Here is a 27,711-nt window from a genome sequence, read left to right on the forward strand (position 1 = left end):
GCAGATGTGTTCAGAGAACTGGGTATCAACAAAACTGGAGCACAGAGATGGGCAAATGAGAATCAGTCTTAGACAGAGTCTTGTGTGGGGTATTTTGTTTACACTCTGACACTCCAGAGACTACCAATAAAGTTTACCTTGAATCCGAGGGCAGTGTTAGCTACTAGTTGACCAGAATTAGTCTTAGAGGTTTTGGAGGACCCAGGACATAAAGAAAGACACAGAAAGTAGTAGGAGGAGCTTAGAATGATTCACAGGCCTTTTTTGGACCAAGGGTGGGGGAAGGCCACTGGTTGGTCGCTTCTCTGGTCAATCAGGTTTTTACCCTGATATCCAACTCCCATGAGCTTTACTTAATAACAGAACAATAAAAGTAATTGCTTCAGGGTCTTCTTATTTGTTTGTTTTTTAAGACAAGGTCTATCTACATAGCTCTGGCTATACCAGAACTCACTATGTAGCCCGTTACCCTGGAACTCAGATCTACTTGTCTCTGTCTCCAGGGTGCTGGGATCAAAGGCATAGATCACCATGCCCAACCAATTATACAGGGACTTAAGCCACCAAAGTTCCAGTATTTATCTTAAATGCAAAATAAAGCCACAAGGTTTTAAACTCTAAGAAAAGTCAAATCTTTTCACAGAATCTCCTTCTGACTAAAGCTCAGAATGAAAACACAGCTTCCCTCAGAAGGCCATGAGTCATAAACAGGTAACAGGTGTGCTCAAGACAGTGTTTCTTTGTCCGCAGCGAAGCTGCTGTCATGGCTAAGCATCTTGGACCTATCTGCGATGTGCAGATAGAATGTCTGAGTTCTATGGTTGAGAGATGCTGTGAAGTACAGGATTACAGACCACACATTTTAAGTGCGGGAATTTACCAGGGCGCTGCAGCAGTCTTTAAAAGACAGTGTCTTACCCGTACCCTCCCCCAAGTCAGGCAGGGGTGGTGCTCACCTTAATCCCAGCAACTCAGGAGGCAGAGACAGGAGGCTCTCTGTCTGAGTTCAAGTCCAGCCTGATCTATAAAGGAATTCTAGAATAGTTGGGGCTACACAGAGAAACCCTGTTTCAAAAACAAACAAAAAAGGGACAGTATCCTAGTGGTGACAGTGAACGGTAAATATAAAGAAGAGAGAGATTTGGGGAGGGGAGAGGCGGGGAGCAGAGAAAAATGTAGAGCACAATAAAAATCAATAAAATAAAATTTAAAAAAAGAAAACAGAAAAATAGATTTTAAGGAACATCGTGAGGAAGAGTAACAATAGAATTTCACCCAAACCTTCGCTGTAACCTGCATGAGGTATCAGATGCTGGGGGAGAGGGCGGGACAGGAATGTTCTCCAGACCCCCCACCTTGCTTGGGCTTGCATGCTGGCTGGCTGGCATCACCTTTTACTGAGCTTAGGAATCCAGGACCAGGATTGCAAGGGAAGATTACAAATTTTATTTTCAACATACTGTGTATAAGGCACCTATAACACGCCCTAGGTGGATGTGAGGTGAAAACCAGACTGGACCTCAAGTCGGCAGAGACATCAGTTTGGGGCTGGGGAGAAGGTGTGGTTAATGGACTGCTTGCTGTGCGAGCCTGAGAACCCAAGTCCAATCCAAGCACCCGTGGGCCAGACCATGGACAGCGGCACGCTCCCCAAAGCTGGAGGCAGAGCTGGTGGACCCCTGGGGCTTACTTACAAGCCAGCCAACCTATCTACCTGGAGAGCTCCAGACCTATGAAAGGCCCTGTCCAAAATACAAGGAATGCCACCCAAAGTTGACTTCTGTCCTCCACATGCACATAAGCGCCTGCACACACGTGAACAAAACATAAACCTTTAGCGCCAGCACTCAGGAGGCAGAGGTGAGAGAGCTTTGTGAGTCTGAAACCAGCCTGAGCTACACAGTGACTTCCAGCTAGCAAGATACAAGAGACCCTGTCTCAAAAAAACAGAAAGCTGAGAATATAACTTGGGAGATTGAGGATGTAATGTAGTTCAGAACATAGTACCTACCTAATACATGTGGAGCCCGGGATTCAGTTCCCAGGACCACCAAAAGAGAAAAACTAAAATCTCTCTCACACACATATCTATAGATTATGGGCAGTAGGATGGCTCAGTAGGTAAGGGTGCCTGCCACCATGACCACCTGGGTTTGATTCCCAAGACTCACATGACAGAAAAGAACCCATTCCTGCAAACTAAGATATGAGTGACATTGGAAGTCACGAGAAAGGATGACACTATAGAGTATAAAAGATTAACCTTAAAGAAATTCAACAGCTTCTGACTGGAGGTAGATGAGGAACTAACAGGCTAAAGAGGAGAAAAAACAAGAGGAAAGTGGCCTAGGAAGACACGAGATCTGACAGGAGCAGTGACAATGTCACCGGCGGTGCCTGGTAGGGACGAACGGACACACACACACACACTCTGGGAGGTGGGGACAGGAAGAAAGTAGGGTCACACATAGGAGGGACAAGAGGGAAGGAGGAATGGATGGAGGGAAGATGGGCTGTGTGGGAAAGGAGGGTGCTATATAGATTCTAGGATATCTTCTACTTTGAGGCCTGACCCCTATGTTTCATGAAAGAAATGAGGCAATATTGTAGTTGTCAAATGTTTCCCTGAGAGACCCTGGGCCTTGTCAGACTCAGGACCACTGCAGAAGCATGCTCATAACCAGACAGAGAAGTGCCGAGAAGGCCAGAAGTGCTTGCTCAGGAAATACAGCAGCCAAGAAGATGTCCTCAGAGACCATCCAAGGCCAAGGCTGAGAATCCCATTAAGTACTTGGAGATCAGCAAAAGGCAGCACAGAGAACCACCAGTATCCTCACAGAAACCCTGCGGGATTGCCTGTCTCAGCTGACAAACTTTACAAACCTACACACCACAGGTCTCTTTCCAGGAGAAAAATACAAGGGTTTGGTATATAATCAAGAATATGGAGACACACTTTTAAAAAAAAATCAAGGATTTTCTTAATATATATTATATTTGCTTTTCTAAGATTAAGAAACGGTTCATAGGGTTGGACAGATGGCTCAGCAATTAAGAGCACTTTCTGTCTTTCCAGGACTCAATTCAGTTCCTAGCACCCACACTGTCTGGTGACTACTGTGACTCCAGCCCCCGAGGCTCAGACGCTCTTTTCCTGCCTCCCTGGGCACCTACACATACACACAGACACATATGCACAGCAATTGCTTTAAGGTTTCTAAAAAGAAGGAAACATGGATCTCAGTAAAAGGAACTGAAGGACTCTCACTCCACTAACACAAGAGCAGTGGCCGCCCGTGTGCACCCTGCCCGTCTTAGCAGGAGCCAGAAATCAAGTGTTCACGGCAGAGTTTGGCCTGAAGGCCCAGTAAAGCAGAGTGCACAGGGTGTGCCCAGCTGGGAGAGGAAGCAGGGCCAACACCTCACATTCTTAGAGGCGGGGGTGTGACTGACTCAGCTCAGTTGGGGACAGGACTCCCGCAGGTGTGTGAACTTGTGGCCAGGCTCTCTGCTCCAACTAAATCAAGAACTGCTGTTTTCCTACAACTCAATAGCAAAAAGAGCAATTAAAAAAACAAAAACAAAAACAAAAACAAGCAAAGGGAGCGGGGAGCCGCTCTGTGGGTAGTGCACTAACTTGTTACCAAACCAGATGAACTAAATTCAATCCCAGCTCACGTGGTGGAAATTGTCCCCTGGCCTCCACACAACACATACACACCTTCATACATAATAAACAAAATTTAAAAGTTAAGTTAAATCGAAGAATGTGAAAACAGAATTTTCTTTTTAAAATGACATATTAATGGTCAATCAGCACATGAAAAAATAATTCGACATCATTATTTATTACAAAATTGCAAATACCACAAACATCTAGTATCACAATGAGAGGTCATTTCACTATCTTCAAAATAACAAGTGTTGGTAAGGATACAGAAAAACTGGAACCTTCTGTGTTGATGGCAAGAACATAAGGGGTGCAGATACCATGGGCAACAGTTGGGGAGAAGTTAAGACAGTAAGTCATATGACCTGCCAGCTTTCACAGGAAGGTGATGCCAAGAGAAAGAAACCCAAGGTGCTTGCTGGGACTGTCCTTAGCCAAGGCAGGAACAGTGCGCATGCCCATGAGTGTTTAAGACATTATGGAATATTCAGTCTATGGATTACTATGCAGACAAAATGAGGGGGAAAGTATTGGTAAATGCTATATCACAGATAATCCCTGAAAATAATTACGCTAACCCCCAAAAGTTATGTTATACAAACAACAAAAATAATCAATCTAGGACCATGGTGATTACTTGGCAGGTAAAGGTGGCTGGTGCCAAGCCCCACCACAGCCTGTATTTGATTCCTGGAACCCACACCACAGGAGAGAACAGACCCCCAAAGCTGTCCTCTGACTCCATACAGATGCTACGGCACAAGTGTTCCTACACATAAGTCACACATAATAAATAAAAGTGTAATGAAAATTTCTAAAGAAAGTCAGGCAATCTAGAAACAGAAAACAGATGAATGGCTGCCAATGGAGACTCAATGGTGGGAAACTGTAACCAGTATGCAAGCCGGATTCCTTTGGGAAGACTTCTGGAATCACGGTAGTGACGGTTATACAACAGTTTTTAGCTCAGATGCATTTTATCTCAATTAAAAAAGGTATTCTCAAACCGATGCACCATCCAGGTGAGGCACTGTGCTGCAGCCTCTGTCTGGAACAGGTGCAACAGAGAAGGAGCACCTAGCGGATGCCACCCCAGTTGTACCCCAAGCAATCTGCAGCCACCCAGAAATTTAAGGGAACCACGCACACAGTGGCCAGGGAAGACAAACCGACACGCTGATTTCTGAAAATTAACTTTACTACTGCAAGCAGAAACTCTAAGCATTTAGACTAATGAATTAATAGGGAACTCAGAGAGGCAATGAGCAAACAAAGGCAAGGAAACTTCCATGTGATCACATTACTACTTCCCAATTGAGTTAACATATTTATACAACTGAAAAAATAGAGATATGGCCACCGGAAGCCCATAAAAGGACCTGGAAACGGTGAAAACAAGCTCAAAGCCACGGCACAGATGCATGAGTCACAGGCACCGCCTGGCTGATCTGTGTGGGTCAACAGAGGGCAGAACTGAGACTACAAATCGACTCCGATATCAAAGGGCTATTTATAAAGCTTTCCAAAAACCTTGGCTTTTGCTTCATCAAATAGAAAGGGAAGGAGGCTCACTTATACCTGTCCGTATCACCCCAGGAGACACTGCTGTCTCTAAACTAAACTTCTAGGCTAGACAAGCAACCAAGACCTTGTTCCCAGCCAAGTGCTCTGACAGAAAGACCAGATCCACATCACCCACTTCTCCGTCCAGGGTGATTGATACAGAGTTCAGACCATGATGAAATCATTCATGGACCAAACGTCACAGTTGTCATTTGTCCCCAGCTCCACACCCACCGTGCTACCATGGAACTGGTGTAAACAGACTGCAGTTTCATATGCTATTAGCTCTGATCTAAATAGCTGACATAATACCAATTAAATTTATAATGACTTGGGAGTAATAAAAGCGTCCTTGGCACAGTTCTCTATGCAAGCATGATTCAAGGGGTGGTTTCATTTTGCCCTTTCTTCAACCCCTAGGTGCCAGGCTCTGGAGAAACCACTCATAATCTCTACTCAGAGCTGAAGTTTTAAGAGAATTATAATTTTATAAAAAGATCAAAAATCCTAGAACATTCAAGCATTCCATAAGAATCCCAGTTCTTGGGCTAGTAAGAGGACTCAGAGTAAAGAAAGGTGCTTGCTACAAATCTCTGGAACCCAGAGCAGGAGAGAAAGGAGAGAACCAAGATACACACACACACACACACACACACACACACAGAGAGAGAGAGAGAGAGAGAGAGAGAGAGAGAGAGAGAGAGAGAGAAATGTTTGGAATAATTTTCATTCTTTAGAGCCAAAGTGAATGATGGCATGCGTTGGGGTCTGGTGGCAGGATTCTGGCTTCCCATCTGATGTCCTCTCTTTCTCTGAATTGGTCCTAGCCCTGCCAAGCACATGTGATCTTTATTTCCCAACTATGGGCAAAGGACACCAATTCACGAGATGGTTTTCTCCATTCTCCATGGCTGTAAAGAAATCAGAGCACCAGATACCACACTTATATCCTCCAGTCCAGCAGCGAGCCCTAGAGTTTATCCTTCTTGGAGGAGTCTCAGGGCCCCATGGCACAATTAAGTGAGGTAAACTATAGTTTCAACAGTAGATTCTTCAAACAAAATACAGAAAGTTACTTTTTCTTGTGGAATTTACTACAACAGTTTAATGTCAACAAGTTACATCTACTTATGTAGACAGGGCTTTAAAACTGCTACTGAGGGAAAAAAAGTCGTTCAGAGATCTGAACGGCATTTCATCCATCATGTATCTACAGCATCAACACAGCCAACAAAAGTGTTCCCTGGCCACTCAAACAAACAAATGAACTAGGAGGGGCTGTGGGGTCTCCTTCCTGACAGTAGCTGCTTCTGGCTAACAACAACGAGGCTATACCACTGGGGAGAGAGCTTTTCAGACTCCAGTCTCATCAGTGTTGTGTGGTGGTGACGGCAGTGGTGGTGGTGATGGCGGTGGTGGCAATGGTGGCGGGCTGGTGTGTGTGGAGGGGTTGTTGGGGTTTCTTTTTAGGTCATTTTGTTCTCTCCCTATGTAATCCTGACTGGCCTGGAATTCACTATGTAGACCAGACTGGTCTCGAACTCAACAGATCTGCCTCCCCCTCCGGAGCACTGAAAGGTGTGTGCTTCTGCATCTAGCTTTGGTTTCTGTAAAAACCAAAATTACAGCTAGATGCTGGGGAATGGCTTGCCTAGCTTGTGCAAGGTCCAGGGTTCAATCTCCGGTACTGCCACGAGGGAACAATCAAGCTTTCATTTGTTAGCTCTGGGTGACGAGTACACGTCTGCTGGTTGAGACAGGGTCTCACATGACCCATGCTTCTCTCAACATCACAATTTCTGACCTTCCTCCTGAGTGCTGGAATTGCAAGCCTGTGTCCCACACCTGGTCTACGTGGCACTGCTGACCAAACTGAGAACTGAGTTACATCCCAGTCCCAAATGCTGTTTAAATTTGCATATCTCTATGCCCTGATTTTCCAATTAAAAACAAAACTTTTATAAACATTTGATGGCAAACGCATGATCAGTACACAGGTACAGTGGCACACGCCTTTGATCCCATACTTGGGAGGTAGAGGCAGTGGATCTCTGTGAGTTTGAGACTGGTCTACATAGTGAGTTCCAGCACACTTAGGGCTATCTAGTTGAGACCCTGGCTCAAAAAAATCAAAAAGGAAAAAAACACAAACAAAAAACAGGTGTCGGGCTCATATCATAAGTAAATAATAAATTACTCATGTGCAAGGCTTAGTACTTTTAAAATTAGTTTTGAAACTTCAAGACTGACTAGGAAACACTGGTGTACAGAGGTTAGCAACATCTGTTCCTATGAACACGTGGACTATCTACAGTGGATCACCTCTGGGAGCCCAGGGCACATGGAACAGTGTATGCAAACCACAGCGAATGAGTCACTGGCACCAGGAACAGCTACTTACTCAGAAGTAGAACTCAGACCAAGCGAGTGAAAGTAATGCCAGGCATTTCCTTTCAGCTCCCTTCTCCTAGACCTTTCCACTCTGACACGGCCCTGCCCACATCATCTGTGATTCAGATCCCTCCATCTCAGCCCCCCAGCTGTGGGGAGGTGACAGCCAGCCCACAGTCCATTAGTGACACTTTCCCCAGAGTGCTTAAATTGTGTGTGCAGAGTTCCAATTGTCTATATGTCTATAATCCCAGCAGGTAGAGACTGAAGGATCAGGAGTTCAAGTCTTCCTCAGCTACACAGTGAGTCTGTAGGCCAGGCTGGGCTACCCAAGACCCTGCTTCAAAACACAAAACCAAAAACTTCCACCACATCTTAAAGGTTGGAGAATGTCTCCATCTTGTGAACCTGTCCCAGACCCTCTCCAACAGGAGAAGGATGTAAAGTGCAGGAGGGAGAGATGACTCCAGGACACAGGACAAAATCCCAGCCTTGCCTGACTCCTCTCTTCCGCGCTCAGACACAGTCATCTTCTCTGCCTTCATATTTATCCACTGCCACCGCCACAGTCCAAGATGGCAGAACCTACCACCTGGATGGCACAGAAGCCTTCATCAAACTATCCGCTGAGGCCAGCAGGAGACGTAAGAGATGAGTAAAAGCTGGGCGTGCTGGTGCACACCTTTAGTCCTAGTAATCGGCAAGCAGATCTCAGAGGCCAGCCTGGTCTACATAGTGAGTTCCAGGACAGTTAGGGCTACATAGTGAGACTCTGTCTCAAAAATAAATAAATAAATGGAGGGGGAGGTGGTAAAGCAAACACTCCTGGTCTACATAGCGAGTTCCAGGACAGTCGGGGCTACATAGTGAGACTCTGTCTCAAATTTAAATAAATAAATAAATAAATGGGGGGGGGGGTGGTAAAGCAAACACTCCCAAAGCCTGCAGTATCCAAGCTTCATGTGAACACCAGGCTTCCCTCAGACACACTCAAGCCTTCTGTCCAAAAAATCTGCAAAGAAAACAATCCATTTTTTGGCTCTCGTATTAAAATGGTCAGATTCAGACACTATCCCACTCCAAATCAAAACAGGAATTATGCAAAGAAAGGATTTCAGATGAGACTTTAGCAACCTAGACTATGAAAACCCAAGCAAGTCCTCAGTCAGTCAAGTCAAGAAAAACTCAGAACACCAGAAGCCTAACAAAGCCTTCCTGGTTTTCACCCAATTCACCTCTCTCTGTGACACACGGGGGACAGGAAGACATGCGGGGACCCTTCAACAGCTTCACAGACACAGACTGCTGGGTCTCTTGTACAGCGTTATTTTGATTAGGAGAAATGGAGAGCAGAGATCCAGACAAACCCAGGCACAGTTTTCCATGTGGCTGTCTCTGACTCTCTGGCTGGCTTTCGGGACCCTATTCTTCATACTGGGTCGCCTTGCCCAGCCTTAGTACATGGGGAGGTGCTTAGTCTACTGCTGTGTTTTGTCCACAGTCACGGAGGCCTGCCCTTTTCTGAAGAGAAAAGGAGGAGGAGTGGATGGGGGCCCCTCGCCGCCTCCCCCCACACTGGGACGAGAAGAGGGAGGGGAAACTGTGGCCAGGGTTTAAGAATAATTAGTTAATTTTTAAAACCTGCTGAAAAAGAAAAAAAAATCAAATACAGGAAGGGCCAGCAAGATGGCTCAGTGAGTCGAGGTGCCTGCAGCAAAGCCTGGCTTTTGGTCCCCAGGACCTACATGGTAGGAGGACAGAACTGACTCCTCGGCCAAGCTGTCTTCAGACTGCAAGCAGGCGCCTGTGCATGATCACACACAAATACATACAAAATAAATAATGTTTCAAGTTTTAAATTAAATGCAGGAAGGTGTATTGGAGGCACATGTGTGGTTAACTTCTTTAATCAACCTGACTCAAACACCTGGTTAGGGCTAAGTGCATCTCCTTCTCAGACACTAGCTCTCCCATTTGAACCACCAACCCTCTGCCTGCCTTCTCCCAACACACACGCTCTCGCAGTGCATCCCCACTATCAAAAGCCAGAGGCACAAGACCACAAATGCATGTTAATCTCCAGCACAGACGGAGTCACAGCAAGCTTTGTGAGCCCCTGGCTCTGGCTCTCCACTGTAAATGGATGTGAGTATACAGCCCTATGGGGTTTGAGAAAAAGGAGCACTCAACGGTCTTGTCAGTATTTTAAACAAACATCCTATGGGAATGGCACCAGGTTGTTTTCACCTTCCTTCCCAGGAACTCAACTGAGCACCATCCTATGCAGCTCATCAGCAAAGGCCTTAGAACTCCCTCCCCTTATTTGTTATTTTAGCAATTTAGTGGAGACGCCTGACAACTAAACAGGCCTAGAATAGCTAAAGGGAGGGGGATTATCAAAAACTACCAGCAAAAAACAACAACCAAGTCACCACAAGAGAGAACCATTTCCCACATCTCTGCAGCATCACACAATCTGAACCTTTGGAGTCACAGATAAAAATAGTATTGCAGTATAGAAACCAGTGGAAACTGATACGGTTTCCTGAACTGGAATTCTGTTCCACGCTCACATCTATTTTCTTAAAAACAAAAGCAGAAGTTGGGTGTGGTGACATATCTCTGTAATCCCAGCACTTGGGAAGCTGAGACAGAAGGACCAGGCCTTCAAGGACAGTCTTGGTTACTTAGCAAGTTCATAAGGGCCAGGGCTACAGAGACCCCCATCTCAAAAACCAAACAAAGCTGAAGTAAATAAAACTGAATTGTTTTACAAAAAAAACTTAGGACTAGCCAGCAGTGGTTAAAGGCACTTGCTGCTTACGCCTGACTTCAACCCCAAATCCCACATGGTGGAAAAGACCTGACTTCCCCTCATCTACTGACCTCTGCCCGTGTACTTCAGTGTGCATGGGTTCATGTGAGAATGTGCGCACACACACATACACACACACACACACCAGGCTGTGAGCCACCTGACGAAGGGGCTAGGAACCCAACTACAGCCACTGCAAGAACAATGAGCACCCCCTTTGCTGAGTCGTCTCTCCAGCCCCATTACAAACTACTTTTAAACCATCATAGGAACACCTCTGACTTAAGTTACCACCAAACTATGGAGGGAGATACCATCCTGCCACAGATGCGCTCACTAAAGCAGACAGAGCCTTCTCCTCACTGAGGAATGAACACTCTGGCTTTTCCTGGACAGCACCTTTCTGTCTGTCTCAGGTTCTCATGGAGTCCTGGATGGCCTGGAACTACATAACAAAGGAAGACCGTCAACTTCTGATTCCCCCTGCCTCTACCTTCCAGAGTGCACCTGCTTGGTCAGTATCTGTAGCTTGAAGCTGGCGATCCCCTGTACTGTAAGAACAGCAACTGACCGAGTGAGAATGAGGGTAAGTGGAAGTCCACATGGTTACACCACCAAGGAGCTGCTCACTATCATGAAGGAAAATTTAAAAAGGAACTCATCAAAAGAAACAAGCCTCTAGGTAGCCCAAAAAAGACCTGAGGCCCAGGAAGCCAGGAGTCTGTATCTATGACTGGACATATAAAGTGTGTAGCAGCCAAGGCTGAGGTCAATAATCCTCTGAAGCATTCAACAGAATGACTGCTGTGGCACCAACAGTACGAGAGGAGCAACAAGGCCACCCAGATTCAGATCCGTGAGAAGAGAACAACTGAGCCAAGATGCAGGAAACCACCTCTGGGTTCACTGCGATGCACACGTAGTTACTGAAGGGAAAACCTAGCAGCAAAATGAAGGCTTACCACCAGAGAGTAGAGCCAATCAAAGGGATGAGCATATATAAAGTATCTGTAATGTGTGTTTTACAGACAGATAAATAATAGAGTCGACTAGTTAAAAAGAACAGTCCGTTGAACTGTTAACATCTAAATTCTCCTCAGACCAAAAATATTTCTACTGAGGATATGAAATATACCAAAGTTTCTATTTGGGCAAATTTTACCAACTATAACACAACACATGCACACTAAGGCACTGGGAATAATGATGCAGGGAACACGTGATTAGAACAAGAACACATGTGGGCACTGAGGGACCGATGCCTACACTATTTCTGAAGGCCAGGTGAGCATGAAGTACATTCCGCCTATGACACCAGGACACGGGGATCACACAGAGTTCACCATCAACTAGGCTCTTTTACACTTACGTCTTTAACAACCAAAAACTATTTTAAAATGAACATTTTTGTAAATGCTGAGAATGCAAATGAACTCCATAAAGAAATAACCAGCCATGTATGAAATCTCAATGTATGAAGCACTAAAAACCATCACATGGCTGGGCAATGGTGGCGCACGCCTTTAATCCCAGTACTCGGGAGGCAGAGACAGGCGGATCTCTGTGCGTTCGAGACCAGCCTGGTCTACAGAGCTAGTTCCAGGACAGGCTCCAAAGCCACAAAGAAACACTGTCTCGAAAAACCAAAAAAAAAAAAAAAAAGCATCACATGGCCCAAAATTCCAAGCGAAAACAAAGGAACTTGGCTGGAAACTTGGTCTTTGCATTTTTTAAAAATAAAAAAATAGCCAGGTAGTGGTGGCACACGCCTTTAATCCCAGTACTTGGTGGCAGAGGCAGGTGGATCTCTGTGAGCTCAAGCCCAGCCTGGTCTACAAGAGCTAGTTCCAGGATAGGTACCAAAGCTACACAGAGAAATCCTGTCTCAAAAAAAAAAAAATTAAAAAATACAAATAAAGTCATAAGTGCCTTGCTGTCTAGCTAGTACTGAAAGTTAGAAGTTTGTGGAGTCAATTTCTGACATATATTCCTTTCTAGGACTCAAGTTCTGCTGGAGTGAAGATAAAGGTAGTCTCCAAAAAGAAGTCCCCTTCTCAGCATGAGTATGCTATAAACTGCCAGGCACTTTGAGGTCTGTAAGGATAGGAATGGACTGTGCCCTAGAACTTCTATACAATGTGATACTAGACAGCAAGGAGGATAACAAGTCACCTCGGATAACAAACACTTCACACACAACAAAGTCCAAAAAGAGGTTAAGTTACATTATTTTTAGGATACATTTGCAGGTAATAATATTAATACTTTTATTCTATGGGTGCTTTGCCTTGATGTATATCTGTGTACCACGTGCCCGATGCCCACAGAAGCCAGAAGGGGGCACAAGATCCCTTAGAAACAAGATACATATAGGTGTGAGCTGCCATTGTGGGTGCTGGGAATTGAACCTGGGTCCTCTGGAAGAGTAGCCAGTGCTCTGAATGGCTGAACTATCTCTCTGGGTCCATAAAGAGGAAAATAGAGCTGAAAAGATGACTCAGCTGCTAAAAGCACTGACAACTCTTGCAGAGGAAACAAATTTGATTCCGAGCCCCCCAGCTGCCTGTAATTCCAGCTCCAGGGGATCTGACACTAGCTTCCTTGGGCAATTGCCCTCTCATGTACGCACCCACACTGACATACACACAAACCCACACTCATACCCACACAGACACACACACACGTATAAATAAAATAAAACTTAAAAACAAATCTTTTTAGATTTTTAAAAATAACTATCTTTGTGTAGGAACATTTTGCATGTGTACTACATGCATGCCTGGTGCCTTTGGAATTTGAAAAAGGATGTTAGATCCCCTAAAACTGGACTTATGAATGGCTGTGAGCTGCCATGTGGGTCTGGGAACTGAACCTGGATCCTCTTCAAGAGCAGCAAGTGCTGGATCATCTCTTCAGCCTCAAAACAAATCTTTTTTGAAAAATTAAATGGTTACCTCAAAAGTTAGGGTAGTGAAAATAATTAACCAATTAATTTTTTAAAAAGTCAGACATGGTGACACATGCCTTTAATCCAAACACTGAGAGGCAGAGGCAGGCAGATCTCTGAGTTCAAGACCATCTGGACTACAGAGGAGTTGGACAGCCAGGGCTATGTAGAGAAACCTTGTCTTGAGAATAAAAGGGGGAAAATAGGGTGAGATGGTTGTCAGGCATGGTGGCACTTTCCTTTAAACCCTGAACTCGGGAGGCAGGGACAGGAGGATCTCTGAGTTTGAAACCAGTCTGATATACATAATGAGTGGCAGGCCAGCCAGGGCTATAGTGAGACCCTGTCTCAAAAAGAGCAGCTGCCTGTGGGGAGGGGCAAGGGGGGTGCAGTGTGACCAGGGAGTGAAAAACAAACATTCTGGCACCTCTGGTGTCTTGCCCATATCTGATTTCTCAGCCTTAAAATTATTATCAGTATTTGCTTTATAATTCTTAAACTATATTTAATACATATTTCTTTGAATTCCATATGTCATTACAAAATAATTAATTAGACTAAAATTATAATGGGTTCTAAGCTGAGTTATTCAAGCAGCTGAAATGGGCATATTCCATGCCTAAGATTTTTGAGTTATTTTTAAAGAATTATTTTATTATAATGGGGGTGTGCATGCTGGTGCAGCTTGTGGCAGAGGCCAGAGGTGTCAAGCCCACAAGCTGCAGTTACAGGCAGTGTGGGCAGCCTGAGGAGAGCTGTGGGAACTGAACGCAGGGCCTGCTGAAGAACAGTGTGTGCTCTTAAGCACTGGCAATCTCTCCAGCCCTCGTGCTAAATGTTTTTAAAGCATTCTGGGGACCTCCAAAGACAGGTCCCATCACAGAACCACTGCCAGCTCAAAAATGAAATATTTACAGCAAAACTGGACATCCACCACAAGTGCCACCTGTGCTCTGGAAAAAATTATCCTCAGTGGGGAGAGTAAAATTTCCTTAAATTGTAGGTATTCCCCCAAAATATGTTCTCATCAGGGATCAGAGCTAAGCCAGTTGTAGCATCACAGATGCCTCCTATCTGGTTCCTGCATCAGTTCTCTTCCACTTTCAGAATTTAATAAAATGTTTTGGATTTTACGTATAGCCTGGGCTGGGGAAATATTTCAACAACCCTAATATTGCAACGCTTTATTGCTCAGAAATGGCACAAAGCCAAGGACCAGAGGCCTGCATTTCCTCACTCTTACTCTGTCACTGCTGAGCTAACCAGGGTGGTGGCAAGGGTGGTAACCCTGTTGGACACAGAAGGAAAAGGAAGTGGCAGAAGAGCATAGAGATGTGCCTAAAAGCAGAGAGACCACGATGGGGATCAGCCTCAACAGTGCACCAACCAGAGACCCCGAAAGAGCTCCACTGAAACACAGAACAGCACAGGAGACAAATTAACAACAATTGGACTGACGACTCTAACAGCGGATGCTAGAAATAAGTGGGAAGCTACTTTTAGAAGAGCTGAGACAGCCCTAAATCAAAAGCGTATGCCCTGAAGTGTGCATGCAGTAACCATGGACACTTACTCCCGCACAGCCTCTAATATCACTGCCCACTAGACTGGCGGATGAAAGACACATTCCTAAATACCCTTAGAGAAGGAGATCCCAGCAATCTTTCATCACTAACTGAATATGCAGAAGAAAAATAAGAAGAGAGAATTATTAAAATTAATGTGAGTCTGTTCTAGTACCCAAGTGGGTTTCAGGTACAGGAACAGACGATTAATGTGTGCAATTAAAAAAAAAACACCTAAGAGGCAGGCTGTGGTGGCACACGCCTTTAATCCCAGCCCTGTGAAACCAGAGGCAGGAGATCTCTGAGGCCAGTCTGGTCTACAGAGTGAGTTCCAGGACAGCCAGGGCTACACAGAGAGACCCTGTTTCAAAAACCCGAAACCCAAATCCAAAATCAAAACAAAAGCTCATAAGGATTTTTTCAGGAAAATTTGCTTCAGGAAAGAAAAAGATCTTGCACGTGTAGGCTGATGGTAAAAACAGAGGTCATTGGCCAGGTGGTGGTAGTGCACACCTTTAGTCCCAGCACTCAAAAGAGGCAGAGCTCTGAGAATTCAAGGCCAGCGTGGTCTACAAAGTGAGTTCCAGGGCAGCAGGAATGTTGCACAGAGAAACCTTGTCTTGAAAAACCAAAACCAGAGGTCACAGGCAGAGATGGAAAGTGAAGGTGGCTCACACCACTGTTTTGTGGCCACTGCATTTCTGTTCTTTACTGGCATTTCTTTACAATTAGAGAGAGAGAGAGACAGAGAGAGAGAGAGAGAGACAGAGAGAGAGAGACAGAGAGAGAGTGCACTCTCACACACACGGGCACCATGGAGATCAAGAGAACGACTTCAGAATTGGTCTCTTCTGTCTCTCTGTGTGTTCCAGGGATTGCCATCGGGTTTGGCAGCAATCACCTTTACCATCTCACTGAAACAGCATCGTTTAACACTCATAGGTTTGTTATAAGCCAGTGTTGGGCACATATACCATTAGCATGTCTTCAACAGTGTACGCTAACTTCTGTCTGTGTCATATTGTAGTAATCTCTGGGATACCTCAAACTCCCTCATTCCTCCTGCTCCCCCACCCCTGCCTCCCTCCAGCCTACTCCCAGCTACTCCTCCAAAAGGGTAAGGCCTCTCTCATAGGGAGTCTGCCATATGCATTTTCTAAATAAAATGATATAGGATGCTCGTTAGGGTAAAGTATAATGCAAACACAACTCTTGTAAGTACTGGGAAAACAAAAAAAATCATTTTAGCCTTAATAATATAGTTTTATAATATATGCTTAAAAATACATGCTTTATTGTTACCAAAATCTGGGATATCTTCAAGGCTTGTCTGTATGCTAAGGCAGACATAAGGTAGGAGGAATGGAAAATAAAAAATCAAATAGAAATTTACATTATTAAATCAGAAAGCCATCAATAATTATCAAATGACATAGAATAATGTTTTATTTTTAAATGTATGTATGTATGTATTATGTATAAAAATATCTATACTGAACAAAGTTTAAAACAATACATATCAAATTGTGCACTAACATTTGGAGGGATACAGGAAAAAAAGGAGATTATATTTCCATGCTTAATTTTTTCTATTGCTCGAGTTTTTTTGCTTTTTATGGTGTAGATGTATAATTTTTATAATATAAATAACATATAAAATTAAAGATCTGAAAGAAGAAAATTAACTGCCTAGAGTAGATGTTATTTAGCCCTGATAGTTTTCTGTAGCTTTAATTAGCCTTTCAGATAGGCACCAAAGGCCCTAACTTGGTTCTACTAAACAAAATATCCAGCAGTATTTGGGAGATCTGAAAGAAAAGCTTCTACAAAGTAAATTCCCTTATGCTCGTTAGAACTGAGCAATATGCTAAAATCATCTATGGCAATTTTACCTTGGTAACCTGTGTGTGTGTGTGTGTGTGTGTGAGAGAGAGAGAGAGAGAGAGAGAGAGAGAGAGAGAGAGTGAGTGAGAGAGAGGAGAATGCAGATGTCCACAGAGGCAAGAGGAGGGCAGTGGAACTCCATAGGTGGTTGTGAGCCAGCTGCCCTGGGTGCTGGGACTGAACAGAGGTGTCCTGTGGGAGCTGCTCATGCTCAAACTCATGAACACTTACTTCTCTAGGCCCCTGGAGCATATTTAAGTATAAAAGCTAAAAAAAATAAGAGCAGAGAGTGTAACACTTGCCACCCAAATCTGACCACCTGAGTTTTAGCCCTAAAACCCACAGAACCAACTCCCAAAAGCTGACCCTGATCACCGCTCAAGTGTCATAGTACACAAAAACATTAAATTTTGCACAAATAGTTAATGTATATTTATAACTTATTCAACACGGATTATAAGAAAAAAAAAACCTGGGGGCAGCGCGACAGCTCTTCTGGTAAAGGCACTTGCCAACAAGCCTGATGACCTGACTTCAATCTGTAGGTCCCACAGGGCAAAAGGAGACAACCAGCTCTGAGTTGTCCTCTGACTTCCACACACAAGCCATAGCACATGCATGTTCCACCACCACAGGAAAGAAAAACATCATTTCCATACAGTGACCCTGCTTAACAATCCAATAGACAGCTTTACATTCAAAAGCCAGGAGTGTCGGCATATACCCACAACCTCACAACTTAGGAATCGGAGACAGGAAGATCAGGAGTTCAAGGTTATCTTTGGCTACACAGCAAGTTAAAGGCCAGTATGAACTAAATGAAACTTAGTCTTGAAAGCCATAACACAACAAAATTTAGACACATAGAACGACTTTAGTTCTGGTTTGTTTCCATAAAGCATTTAAGCACGTGGGGCTGAGGAGATGGCTCAGTAAAGTGTTTGCTGTACAAACATGAGGACCTGAGTTCAAATCCCCAGCACCTGTACCATCACAGCTGGGAAGGCAGAGACTTGAGGGTTCCTGGAGTGCTGGGCAGCCAATCTAGCCACATCAGTGAGCTCCAGCTACAGTGAGAGACTGTCTCAAAAACTAGAGTGACAGAGAAAAATACCAAGGTTGACCTCAGGCCCCCACATGCACACAAACACATCACACACACACACACACACACACACACACACACACACACAAAGGAAAAAACTTGCATTCTGCTATTTATTCATCAGAACAATTTTCAAATGTATTCACTTAGCTGCAGAAAACAATTTTTTGTTTAATCTATATGAAATAGTTTCATTTGGGTTTTTCAGATATTTTTGTTTTTTCTTGAGTGAAACTAACAGGCAGAATATTTGCTCTAAAGCAGCTCTGAGGCACAAAGGCACTAGAACAGGCTATAACAACAAACTGGTTACTGTAGGCTGACAGATTTTTTTCCTTATGGTTTTTGTTTTATTTTTACGTTGCATCTTTCCAAGCCACTAATACATCAAGTTAGTTTAAATTATCAGTCAAACTAAAGTAAATCTAAGAAGCTCTTCCACACTCCCAGGCTATGCCAAATCAGTGCCCTGAGAAACCCCCACTGACTAGAGGGGGTGTCTCCCCAATTCAGCAGAGGGTTGAGTCATATTCTAAACCACTGCCTCGACAGTACTGACAGAAATTAGGTCACCTGACCTATGAAGTCATAGTATATCCACCCCGGCCACAGGAAATCTTGGTACCTAAGAAACAGCCAATCTAACTGTTGTGATGTACAGGACCGGCCCTTCACCAAAGCCCCAGGAAAAAAATCCCATCAAAGGTCTCAACCATAAGAAAACTGTAATAAGCTTGAGCTTCCCACCACTTTCTAATCTATTATCTTTTACCCACATTTTAAAGATGCTTGTTTTCCTCGTAGGAGCACACACCATCACTCAGACTGTTTATTAATTATGGCTCCCTACTTTGTTATTGTCTAAATCTAAGATAAAAGAGTTGCGTGTAAAAGAGACAGTATAGAAAGACCCTCTGGCAGCTGCGACTATTGTCCATTATTCTCTCCACCTGCCACAGCCTAAACAACACACTACTCTTTTGTCTATGGTTTGTTTTTGTTTTGTTTTAAAGAAACTGTGTAGTAAAAGGCAATGGAGAATACACATTCAGACCAACACCTTATCTTTAAAAACTGCCTACAGGGGGCTGGAGAGATGGCTCAGCTCACTGATTGTTCTTCCAAAGGTCCTGAGTTCAATTCCCAGCACCCACATGGCGGTTCACAACTGTCTGTAAATCCAGTTCCAGGGCATCTGACCTTCATACCAATGAACATAAAACAATAATAATAAAATAAATTTACAAAAAAACCTGCTTACAGTTTTAAAAAAAAGTTTCGTTTCTTATCTTCAAATACTGCTATGAATATACTGTTTTAACAATTACAGTAAATTAGAGAAAATGAAACCATGACCTAAACTCTGTCGGTCATGTTCTCATTTAACACAACACAAAGGAGTTATCACGTCTTTTCCCTACGAGCTGACTGCTGTTGTCATGTGGACATACCTCCAGTTCTTTAATTTTTTCTTCTGCTACTTTCTGTTTTTCTAACAGCTGGTTGTGAATTACTTCCTTGGATTGTAGAATAAACCTAGAAAACAAAAGCGTTGAAAATGATGGCACATGGCTACTGCATTCCAGATCAACAGTTACACACCCACAAATACTCAACACTAGATTCAGGACCAAAAAAGAAAGAAAAAACAAAAACACCCTGTTACATTAAATACTCTGGAAACCATAATGGTTATAAGCTGTCTTAGCCAAGGAAAAAGAAAGGGTTAAAAGTGCATTCTGTGTTCCTATTTAAAAGACAATCTGACATTGAAAATATTTACGGATAGGAAAAAATGGCAAAAGCATTAAAAAAAAAATCTATCAAAAAGTCAACATATAAGCTACCAAAATTCCTGGTAACTTTGAGCTGTAGACTTTTGTGTAGACTTTAAAGCAGTATTTGTAAACTGCAGTGTCCTTCCATCTTTTCGAGTTTTCTGCAGCAGCCGTAACTCATGACCTTTCAAAGTCACAATCAAGTACTGTGCTAGGATCAATGCCTTAGTGTGTCTATGAGCTCCACACACAAAGGCACTGTATAAGCCCTAGTATCTTTTATTATTATTCCCAGAGTATGTAATACCTCTGAAAAGCTCAAAATGCACAAATAGAAAGCTTTAACTTTTTCCATTTCACAGTCAGGCACATTATTTACCAGTGCTGAGGGTAAATACGGGGAAGCTTTATATATTAAGAGTCTGTTCTGCGGCGTTACGCTCATAATTCTTGCTTCAGGAAAAAGAAGAACAAACCATTTCACTGCTTCAAGAAGAGGGCTGAATGAAGGATTTCTCTTCTACTGGAACCACAGAAAAACTCGTTACTCAAACCACTCTCAGGATTGTCTAACTAGGCTAAAACAGATTTCAAGGAACAGCTGCAAATACTTAAGAGCACGGTTCCCCCTTTGCACTTAAGGATTCAGCAGCAAAGAACTAAACATTATCTTTTTAACAAAAAAAAAAAGTCAAACAAATCAAGGTAATAACCATTTGTAATCTTCTCTGCCAACTTTGAAGCAACAACATTGTGCCTAGGCGGGACCTCACCGAGAAGCTGTTATCACGGAGAGTGGACAAGTGGAAGGAGTCCACCAGAGCAACTAGAGCCCTGACCCCGGGGAAAATGTCTTCTCCGTCATGAATAGACCTGACCGTACATAGTAATACAATCCCATGCCCATATATCTTTTTTATAGATTTATTTTACTTTTATGTGTATAAACATTTTGCCTGTGTGTATCTGTGTACACTACATGTGTGCCTGGCATCCATGGAGGTCAGAAGAGGACATCGCTGCCTTAGAACTGGAGTTAAAAACGGTAGTGAGTTACCACCTGGTGCTGGGAAATGAACCAGGGTCCTCTGTAGGAGCAACAAGTGCTCTTAATGTCTGAGCCACCTCTCCAGCCCCTAGTTCAGCTATCTTAACTATGATTGTTTATTATCTCCTGGAAATATTGCTCACACTCATTTAAAAAAAATCATTAATTGTAGGTCTTTCCCTATAGAACCCATCATTTCTAAACGTTTTCACTGGATCCAAGAGACAAGTGCTATTTCAGATAAGACTGTGTCGCACTGGAAGGGTTGGTGTTCAGAACCAGGTGATGCTCTTCAGGAAGAGCTGCTCTGAGCTGCACTGGTCTTAGTGACAGGACATGAAAAGCATCACACAAGGCCAAGCCCAGGAGCTGTCAATTACACCATTCATGTACCATTTGGCTAATCAAAGTCCTTTAGGCAGGGAAGTAATTTTCAAATTAAATACACATTTTCTAACAGCACTGGTTGCCTACCATTGAGTAGTATTCTCAAATGATAGGTCTGGGAATTTTTCAAGGCTAAGATTAGAGGTCATTACTTTATGTGGCCTTTAAAAAGAAAGTTATCTGAACAGATACTAAATCTCTTGAGCAGAAAATAAAGTCACTAGAAAGCAAGAAGAGTAAACAACAGAAACACATTGTCCATGGCCACACACACTTAAGGTCACTATCTTAGCCAGGCCAACTTCACAGGCCAGTCTACGACCGCGAGCTCAAAACATCTCAGCCATCCAGATATTAAACAAGATGAGAATTTTATAAGCCCAAATGTTTACCAAAAAGGGTTGTTACACCCAGCACTCAGGAGGCAGAGGCAGGCGGATCTCTGTGAGTTCGAGACCAGCCTGGTCTACAGAGCTAGTTCCAGGACAGGCTCCAAAGCCACAGAGAAACCCTGTCTCAAAAAAAAAAAAGGGTTGTTACATACAAAATTCAAATACAAAATATATGGAAAGTTGTTTGAGTCTCAATTCAAAAAGAGGCACAGATACTCTATACAGCTACTAGAAAGACCTCCAAAAAGCTAGTATTTCTGAAAAGTCCTTAGGAGATAATTTATCTATGACCTAAGGGGCAGTGAATAATTTAGAGATGATGTATCTTATTTTCACAAGTATTAAACATACAGCTTCTAAAAGAATTTCACAAAGATCCTGCCTAATTGTGCCCATAAACAAATAGATAATAAAGTCTCTGGAGTTGAGGCTGGATGGTGATGAACACCTTAAACCCAGCACTCAGGAGGCAGAGTCAGGTGAATTTCTGTGAGATTAAGGCCAGCCTGGTCTACAGAGTGAGTTCCAGGATAGCCAGGGCTACACAGAGAAATCCTGTCTCAAAAAAACAAGATTCTGGAGTCGAAAATGTACCGAAAAGAAAAAAGGGAAAGAATTCTGTGACAAATGAAGGGAGGCCGGGCGATGATGGCGCATGCCTTTAATCCCAGCACTTGGGAGGCAGAGGCAGGCGGATCTCTGTGAGTTCGAGACCAGCCTGGTCTACAAGAGCTAGTTCCAGGACAGGCTCCAAAGCCACAGAGAAACCCTGTCTCGAAAAACCAAAAAAAAAAAAAAAAAAGAGGGGAGCTGGTGTGCAGGTGACAGCTGGGGTCACATGACCTGTAATAGAGCCACTGCTCTGCAAAAGACCTGAAGTCAATGTCCTGTGTGACCTGTTGCATTAACTCCTCATTTGTGTGCAGTCACCTGGATAACATACTTCCCTGACTCCTCCCCTCTGAGGACACCACAGGCTGTGATCCAGATCATAGCACAGGACTGACAGGTGAGGTTCCTTTTTGTTTGTTTGTTTGAGGCAGGGTTTCTCTGTGTATCTCTAGCTGTTCTGTAACTTGTTCTGTAGACCAGGCTGGCCTTGAACTCAAAAACATCCACTGCCTCTCCTCAATATTGTAAAACAAGTCAGGTGCAAGGCGCATGCCTTTAATCTCAGAACTTGGGAGGCAGAGGTGGGCAGATCTCTGTAAGCTTAAGGCTAGTCTGGTCTACACAGTAAATTCCAGGACAGCCAGAACTATATAGTGAGACCCTCTCTCAAAACAAGCAAACAAATAAAAAAAAATATAGACCCAGGAGCTGGAGCAATGGCTCAGTGGCTAAGAGCACTGGCTGCTCTTCCAGAGGACCCGGGTTTGATTCCTAGCATCCACATGATGAGCACTGGATGCTCTTCCAGAGGACCGGGTTTGATTCCTAGCATCCACATGATGAGTCACAACCATCTACAACTCCAGTTGCAGGATCTGATGCCCTCTTCCAAACTGAGAGCACCAGACATGCATGTGTGCACATACATAAATGCAGGCAAAACACTCATACATATAAAATAAGATCACACACACATACACACACATACACACACACACACGGCCTGGAGAGATGGCTCAGTCATGAAGACAGCATATCATTCTTGTGAAAGACCTGAGTTTGACTCTCAGCATCCATGTGAGACAGTTCACTACCACCTGTTAAGTCCAGCTCCAAGAGCAGCACTTCTGGCCTCTGACACATGTGTACACCTCCCTGTCTCAAAGCACACAAACACAAAATTTAAAGTAATAAAAATTAATCTAAGCTGGGCTGTGGTGGTGCATGCCTTTAATCCCAGCATTTGGGAGGCAGAGCCAGGCAGGTCTCTAAAGTTCAAGTGAGTGTGCCTCTGTGTGAGCGAGTGTGCCTCTGTGTGAGCGGGTGTGCCTCTGTGTGAGCGGGTGTGCCTCTGTGTGAGCGAGTGTGCCTCTGTGTGAGCGGGTGTGCCTCTGTGTGAGCGAGTGTGCCTCTGTGTGAGCGGGTGTGCCTCTGTGTGAGCGAGTGTGCCTCTGTGTGAGCACAGCTGTGTCAGGATGCCAATGCCTTAGATTCATCAGAGGGCAAGGTTTCCACCAGTCCAAATACAAATGCTGAGAGATGGCCGGCCAATCTTTAGGTAAAAACAGTATATGCAAAAACTGCCAATTTCAACTTCCTCCTCCTGGATGGCTGCGTGGTCAACCCCCACCACTCCCCCACAGAGACCAAGATCAGAGCCCCCTTCCTCTTCCTTCACAGTGTACAGAATAAACACTGAATACCCAGCTGTGGATGCAGGCCTGCCCAGGCCCAGCCTGACGTTACTTGTGCCTGTCTTTCTTAATCTCCCTTTGCTCCCACTCAGGTTTCCAGCACCCAGTCATGGGCCATGCGTTAACCATAGCTAGCTTTCTCAAAGTAGTCGACAACTACAGATCCCCGAATATGCCGAGTCAAAACTTGACATAGTTAGATAGGCGGCACAGCCCACGCTAACGCCAAGAAAGGCAGATGAGATGCACTCCAGAGGGTGGCAAGAAAGCTCGGGGGGGGGGGGGGGGGAGCAACTGCTGTGGGAGCCCGAGGGCCTGAGCTGGGAGAGAAACCATCTACAAAGTAGTCTCTTCACTTGCATACTCCCTGCCGTACATCTCACACACACTCTCAAAAAAATAAAGAATAAAAAAGACTACCATAGGGGCTGGAAAGATGAACAGTTACATTCCCAGCACCCACAATGGCTAACAACCACCTACAATAAGGTCCAGGAGATACAACTCCCTCTTCTGGCCTAAGCAGGCCCCGAACACACGTGGCATACACATACATAAATTTAAATAAAAACAAAAACAATCAACCTTTTATTGATGTCAAGCAAGAAAAAATGAGTAATAAAACACACAAAAATAAGTCCTCAAGTAATCTCATGTAGTTAGACCTAGGACAAAAAAAGGAGAGAAGGAAAGAAACCTTTAAAGAGATCATGAACTTGCACTTTCTAAAACAAACAGACCACCACCCTAAACCACCACTAGGACACTCAGAGTCCCAGCCAGTTTCAAAAATGAAAACTCACAAAAAAAAACAGAACAAAGTATAAACTACTGCAAACCAAAGATAATGACAGTCTTGAGGGCAGCCAGAAAAATGACACATTATATTCAGAGATAAGAATTATAACAAACTATGCAAGGAGAAGACAATGGTATGACATTTTCAGAGTACAAAAACAGTATTAACCAGCATTATATACAAGGTGAAAATATATTTCAGAAATAAAAGAGAAATTCAAACAAAGGCTGAGAATATTTATCCTGGCAAATATGTGTCATAAGGAATGCTACAAACAGTTCTTCCACCAAAAGAAGTGCCAAGGCTGGGGACAGAGCTCTAGGGCAGAGTGCCTGCCCTGCCTGGCATGTGCAAGATCCTGAGCTCAATCTCCAACACTTGGAAGGGGGAAGGCAAGAGGATTATGTTTGAGGACAGCCTAGCTACACAGAGAGTTCCAGGCAAACCTCGGCTATACTTACCCTGTCTCAAAAACAAACGAACTACACTTGTCCATAACCAACTAATTCTCAACAGCACCAAAAATATATACCGAAGAAAAGACAGCCTACCCAATAAATGGTGCTGGGAAAATTGGAAATACAAACGCAATAGATCAAACTTGATTCCTATCTCTTACTCTATACAAAACTGCATCAAAGATCTAGAGGCATCACAGACGCAAAAATCTTAAACTACTGGAGGTAAACAGAGGAAATTATTCAAAGCATTATTACAATTTGGGTGTCCTGGTGATAGTGACTCTTCCCTGTAATCCCATCACTTGAACATTCTGATACAGGAATGACTGCTATAAATTTGAAGCCAGGATTTACTAGGATACCTAGTAAATTCCAACCTGAGTGGTGATAAGTAGGACATCTGTCTCACATAAATAAAAGATAAAGAGACAGAATGACTTTCTAGACAGGACCCACCAAAGACATGGGAAACAAGAGATTGTTTCATGACACTAATAAGCATCTGCACAACAAAGAAAATAACTAACAGAGATGAACCAATCTGCAGAGGGAGAAAAATATTTTCAACTGTCAAGTCAAAGAATCAATGCCCAGACTACACAGAGAACTGAGAAAACATGCCAGGGAGCACTGGAGCTAGGGGTACAGCTCCTTACACGTAAGAGACACTGGGTCCAATCACCATCATCACATAAACCAGGTTTGGGGCCTATAATTCCAACACTCAGGTAGTGGAGGGAAGGGCGGTCTGAAGTTCAAGGTCATCCTCTACTACAAAGAGAGTTAGGGCTAGCAAGACAGTGAGCAGGAGACTGACAACCTGAGCTCAGTCCTGGTATGCACTTAGTGGGATGAGAAAAGCAACTCCTGTAAGTTATCCTTTGCTCTCCATATACTTGCATGTCCCTAACCCTGATGGCACGCGCACCCGCACACACACATATATACACACGCACACACACACCCCCCACGGGGACAAATAAACTACAGCACTCTAGATGCGTTTCACAGCCTCACAGCCCTTTCCCCTACACTCAGGCTCTTCCGTTCTTTCCACTGTCTCTTCCACAAAGGCAGAACTAAGTTCTACAGAGGATGGTATAAATGTCTTATTATGGGATAAATAAGGAGAAATAACATACAATGAAATCTTTCATAGCTCTTAGGTGATTTTGAAAGCTCCCCAAACAAATTATATCTAAAGAAACAGATGTGCCAATTTCCCTAACGCAATCATTGCATATTGCATGTTTGTATTGAAGTGTCACTAACAGGTTGCGTGTGGCACACACCTTTAATTCCAGCAGGCAGAGCTCTGTGCATTCAAGGTCAGCCTGGTCTACAAAGGGACTGCACCATAGTCCTGACCAGCCAAGGACTACATAGTAAAATCTGTCTAATGAAAAGGCTTATACTATAGTTATCTGACTTACATTTTTGACTGCTCAGTTGAAAAGAATGCTACAGAGGCTGGAGAGATGGCTCAGTGGTTAAAAGCACATGCAGAACAATCGAACTGGGTTCAATTCCCAGTACTGACACGGTGGCTCGCAACCATCTATAACTCTAGTTACAGAGATCCATCACCCTCTTCTGACCTCCATGGGCACCAGGCATGCACACAGTGCTCAAACATACATGTGAGCAGAACGTCCATACACATAAAATAAAGTGATGAATAAATATTTTTAAAAAGTGCTTAAGGAAAATAAGGCTAAAGCAGTCAGTGGTGGTACGGATCTTTAATCCCAGCATTCAGGAGGCAGAAGCTGATGGATCTCTGTGGGTTCAAGGCCAGCCTGGTCTACAGAGTTACAGGAGAGGAGAACCAAGGTTACAAAGAGAAACCCTGTCTCCAAAAAAAGCAAAAACCTCCAAAAAGAAAGAAAGAAAGAAAGGAAACGAAACACAGCTATATAATGGTAAGATGGAGCCCACACAGTAGGCAAGCGTTATAATCCACGGTAGTTTAGACTGGTGTGGTGTTAAGAACAGCTCAGATTATGGGCTAAATTCAGAAAACCAATACTATTTGCTACTGGGCTGACTATAAGATCAAATAAAAAGGTAACTCTCCAAAGATTTGGAAGCACTTGAAAGGATGGAAAAGTCATTTGCTAAAATGGGAAAGACTAAGCAACACGGCTTACTCATAATGAACAAGAACTTTATGTTGGCCAAGCTAACTCTGAGATACATATTAGAGCACCAAGAGAGAGGTGCACCAGACAGGTGGATAAGCAAGCTCAGCATTCAGGGAGGCAGACTAAGTTAAAGATAAAACTGTGGGCCTTTTCGATATATAAGAAGACATTTGAAGGCTGGTGATGTAGCTGAGTCATGAGGGACCTGCCTGGTATGCAAAAAGTCCTGGGTTCAAACTCCCAAACCACAAACCAGTTATGGCAGTGCACGCCTATGAACCCAGCACTTAGGACGGAGAGGCAAGAGGAGACATGCACGGTTGGTAAAGCGCATGCTCTGCAAGCACAAGGACCCAAGTTCAGATCCACAGCACTCATGTAAAAGGCCAGGCTGTGGTGCACACCTTGTAACCCTAGGGCTGGGCAGACAGGGACAGGAGGCTCCCAGAGCTAACT

The 27,711-nt window shown here is 43.8% G+C and overlaps 1 protein-coding gene across 1 annotated transcript in view; it reads right to left on the reverse strand.

The window, feature by feature from the left end:
• LOC121443031 (prefoldin subunit 1) overlaps positions 1-27,711 on the reverse strand; it is a 51,240-nt gene that overhangs the window by 9,264 nt on the left and 14,265 nt on the right. The window contains exon 3 of the mRNA XM_041644719.1: positions 19,392-19,476. Coding sequence (XP_041500653.1) covers positions 19,392-19,476 — 85 coding nt within the window. The remainder of the gene's footprint in view (positions 1-19,391; positions 19,477-27,711) is intronic.

This window comes from Microtus oregoni, unplaced genomic scaffold (genome assembly GCF_018167655.1).
Source record: "Microtus oregoni isolate MIOR12 unplaced genomic scaffold, Mior012 000098F_ref0000018, whole genome shotgun sequence".
Classification (NCBI taxonomy): Eukaryota; Metazoa; Chordata; class Mammalia; order Rodentia; family Cricetidae; genus Microtus; species Microtus oregoni.